This window comes from Gavialis gangeticus, unplaced genomic scaffold (assembly GCF_001723915.1).
Source record: "Gavialis gangeticus isolate Ggan-Ray unplaced genomic scaffold, GavGan_comp1, whole genome shotgun sequence".
NCBI classification, from domain to species: Eukaryota; Metazoa; Chordata; order Crocodylia; family Gavialidae; genus Gavialis; species Gavialis gangeticus.
The window spans coordinates 43,814,202-43,818,736 of NW_017728993.1; the positions used below are offsets into that span (position 1 = coordinate 43,814,202).

The 4,535-nt window shown below is 43.3% G+C and overlaps 1 protein-coding gene across 6 annotated transcripts in view; it reads left to right on the plus strand.

Moving 5' to 3' along the window:
- PTBP2 (polypyrimidine tract binding protein 2) overlaps positions 1–4,535 on the plus strand; it is a 117,254-nt gene that overhangs the window by 678 nt on the left and 112,041 nt on the right. For all 6 annotated transcript variants that reach the window (XM_019501662.1, XM_019501661.1, XM_019501657.1 and 3 more), the window contains exon 2: positions 1,302–1,332. Coding sequence is in view for 4 of the 6 variants with exons in the window: in XM_019501657.1 (XP_019357202.1) it covers positions 1,302–1,332 (31 nt within the window). In the remaining 2 variants the exon portion in view is untranslated. The remainder of the gene's footprint in view (positions 1–1,301; positions 1,333–4,535) is intronic.

The window sequence follows — 4,535 nt, forward strand, 5'->3', positions numbered from 1 at the left end:
GGGCCGCTCGCACAGCCCCGCCCGCCGCCGGCCCTACGCGCGCTCTTTTGTCTTCAGGAGCTGCCCCCGGCCCGGCCCGGCCCGGCCCGGCCCGGTCCGAAGGCAGAGCTGGAGATGGGCAGGGGCGCGGTGCAAGCGTCCCGCTGCGGGACAGCCATGGCAGGGAGCCTGGGTGGGCAGTCGGGGTACACACTACAAGGTCTCCTTTTCTTGGAGGCTGTTGGTTATAACCGCTGTCAACACAAACAGCCCTGCGTGGTCCTGCCCCCAGACTTCATGGGCCTGGCTGCCCTGCCCGGGCCATGCCTGGCTTTGAAGCAGGCAGCCCATCCACCTTGGAGTCTAGAAGAGGCCTGCTTGTTCTCGCGGGTGTCGTGGCCCGGCCACAGACCCTTTCTGTAGAGGGATCCCCTGGAAATGGCAGGTTTTGCGCCCTGTAGCTTGTTCTCAACTTTTTGTGACAATCGGTGGTCGCTTTGGTATCCTGGAGGTATTGTAGCTTAAGCTGTTGTGTCTTGCTTGCCTGGGGACCCCCTGCCTGCCGGGGAATAGCTCTGCATTGGGCTTTACCTGGCTGTAGAAGTTGTGGGGCCCAGGTGTGTACCCAGGTAGGTCCATCTTTGAGTTCAGATCACGAAGAGTATTCTTGGTCTTCCCTCAAGAGTTTGATAGGATTATTGTTTTTAAAGGGCTGAACTTGACATTTAAGGGTTTTATTAAAAAAAATCTGACTTAAAAATATTATAAATAAAAAACCAGATCCTTCTTTCCCACCATGAAAAATAAATTTGGGTACTATACTGTACTATACTATAATTACTTTATTCTCATCTTGTCCACATTCCTAGAATGTCCAGAGGTAACCTCTGTGACCCTGTCCAGACACTGGCTAGAATGTCCAGTATGTCTGGCGAGTGACACTGGATGAAGTGAGTTTGATGTGACTTGCTTTCCCTCAGTTTCTTAAGTCAGGTAGCATTACTTTGTCTGTGTCTGACTGATGCTCTGGATACCTTGTGGGGCATCTGGTACTGTCAGGGACTCTGCTTGATAGCCTTTATTTGGAACATCTGACCCCATGCCCATTGCTTTTTCTTTCTTTCTTTTTTATGTTGAGCTGATGTTTTTTTAAAATCCCCTTTTCTCTGTCGTGGAGAAAACTTTGCTGTTTTTTTGGCCCATTAGGTTGGAATCAACTTTCACAAATGCTAAAGTTACTTAAAATATGTTAAAGGAAGTTTAATTTTGTATCCGTTTTGTGGTTGTGGAAATACTTAACGTGATTTTTATTTTCTTCACAGCATTGTCACTGATGTTGCAGTTGGCGTGAAGGTAGGATGTGAACCTAGCAAATTATACATGGGCAAACTAAACTTGGAATGAAATAAATTAATTTTTGGAATTGTTAATGCAAGCTGTAAGACTTCAATCACTGATTGTCAGCTGACACTTTCTTATTAAGATATACTTTCATTAACCAAAAACTTTAATAAGGTAACTTGGAGGATCTCTAGAAAAGGTGTCAGACCAGTTGCATCTGGCAGTTTAATGCAGTGCTGTTAACTTCTTATTTACAGTCTGTTGTAAATTATTTTCAAAAAGCATGTTTGAACAGAATTATTTTTGCTGTGAGATGGCCTTCAAAAGCAGTGTTATTTATGCTTTTCTTTCCATTTCTCCCTCCCTATGTACAAACAACTTCCACAAAAATTAACAAGAGTTGTACCTAGTAGGGTCTGAACATAAAACTAAAATTCATGATACAGATTTCAGAGCAGAAATTACTCACATCCTCACTCTTTCTCTCCTCCTTTGCCTCATAATGAATATACTTTTTATAGCCACTAAAGAACTTTGACGTTAATTTCAGTTGGCTTTCTATGTCACTCTTGCAGTGGGTATTATATTCATCTGTTATGGGAACTGGATCAATACGAGTCAATCCTTGGTTGGAGCTGGTTGGGATGAATGTAGAGCTGTCATGAGCAGTGGCACAGAGCTGTCTTTGAACTATGCATTGTCACAAGTGAAGAACTAATGAATAGATTATAGTTCTCTGGTATGCGTAATATTTACTGAAGAGTATTTGGTGTTATGGCATTTTTTTATTATCAACTTACAGCTGACCTAGATACAAACTGCAGTGCACATCAAAAGTATATAATTTCATCTTCTCCCTTTTGAGCATTAAGCTGTTTAGGTATGGCACAAGTCCTGTTTAATAAAATAATTCCTGTTAAATCATAAATTGTTTTAAATGGTTTCATAAACCCTGCTTGAGGTTCTAAAGCCAAATCTTTTTTTCCGTGGAAAACCATGTTATTCTTACAACTTTTACACTTCATCAATATTACCAACTTCAATGTTGATGGGACACATTTTCCCTTTGGTTTGGTCACCTTATTTTCTGTGCTTTAAAATTTTGGCATGAAATTTTCAGGTATTGTGCTGTCCACAAAATGTAAGTAGTTTGGAGGGTATGCTTATTTTGGTTTTTCTCATGTACCATAAACAAGAGTGGCAAGCTGTACCAGTTGTGGAGAGAAGCCTTTTGAAAACACGCACCTAAAAATTAGGTCAGAGTATCTGGAGTTAGACATCTGACACAGAGATGCTTGTGAGCATCCAGCAGTGTCAGAAAGGCATGTTCCTCACCACTTGATTACAGAGTCCAAGCAGTGATCTTTGAAGAAAACTAAAGTACAGTATGAGGGACAGTGGTCCTTTTCAAGCAGTTTGGTAATGATGAGATGATTGAGCTAGATTGTCTCCTGAGATGGTGCCTGTAGCTTGAGGAGTCCAGTATCAGGAACTGAAAACTGAAATTTTTTCAACAATAGGCCTTTGTAATTAGGTATTAGACTTATATGATGGTTGCCACTCAGTCGTGTTATAATTGCAGTAATGTCTAAGAAATGTGAACGTAATTTTTGTCCCGTTTTTACCCGGCACTATTCCATGTTCATGGTGCATCCAGTAACTGGCATAAGGTTGTTTAATTTATCAAAAGTATTGATACCTTTTGCACAGACCTGGAGTTTGGATTCTCAGGCTAAGTCATTCATCTGCCTGGCTGGTTCCCCTTGCAAGCATTAAGAAATGTTGTATATTAATTATGACTTTTATACCTTTAAGTTAGTTCCTGAAAATTAACAGGTAAATATTTAGATGTTTTGTTATACCTTAGGAATGTCTGAATGTAAATGTGGTTTTGAGTTTGAAAACTGGGCGCGTCTACACCTGTATATGAAGGCAAAGCAGTAAACTCTGGCACTTATCATGTTGGCGTTTATTGCTTCTCAGTGCCATGTTTACACATGTGCCTGGGACCACAGCATGTTGGGCCAGGTTAGAGCAGCATCGATTGGCAGGGGGCCTGGGAATCAACGTGCCAGCCCAGGGCTACTCCGACCTGGCTCAGCATGCTGTGGAGGGGCTGGCTACGGTGTGGAGGAGCTGGCTGGGTCCCGAAGGTGCTCCAGTGCAGGGCTAGCCGACAGGCAGCCTCCACAGCGAAGCATCCTCGTGCCCTAGCCAGCCAGGTCAGTAACTGCAGAGTAAAAAAGTGTTCAGCAGGATAGGACTTGTAAATATAAGTACTACCCTGCTGTGGATTTTATTAGTTTACTCTACTAGCCCTGCACATGTGGATACCTAGGCATATACAATACAGTCGCATCTTATACAGGGGTTATGTTCCGAAGACAGCGCGTATAGTTGAAATCACATATAGTTGAAATCGCCGGGCTTCAGGGCCAAGCAACCACCGCCACTGCTCCAGGGCCTGGACAAGGCGGGCGCAGTACCGCACAGCCCATGCGTGCAGTGCAGCAGCTGCGCCTTCCGCACGCACTCCTTGCCCCTCTTGTCCTCCACCGCCTCATTCTGCCAGGGCAGCCAGCTGAACGTGAGCCCCCCCCAGCCATGCTGGTGCTTGCAAGCAGTACCACACGCACCCAGCGGCCAGCCCCAGCAGCTGAGCGCGTGTAGTTGAAATTGCGTATGTTAAATACACGTAAGATGCAACTGTACTGTACTGTGGAGCTAATTAGTCAACTCTACAGTAAGCATATTTTTAATATGTTGTTAACAGCTTCATAATTCTGTACTTTTCTGCTGTTGCTTAAGCCAGATCATTACATTTGCAAATCAGTTTTTGACTTGCACACTTGTAGACATAAACATAGTAGCAGGCACACTATACATAAACAGACTTGGCTAATTAAAAAAAGAATTGGAAAAGAATCCAGGCTCATCAAGTCACCCTGATGTTTGTCTGTGGTTTTTAATATGTTCAGACCAATCAGGGTATGGTAATATAAAAGCCCTGGACCCAATCAGCATAAATTACATAGTGCAGAAAAGCATACTAAAGAATGTTAGAAAGTTTTGCATGGGTTTTCACTGAGGTCAAAATAAATGCAGAGGTCTGCTTATGTAGAGCTCACAATAAGATCTGGGCTTTTGGATGGAAATGCATTTTCCAGAATTCTGTAAAAATTTTTCATGTAAAAAAACACTCCCCCCCCCCCCCC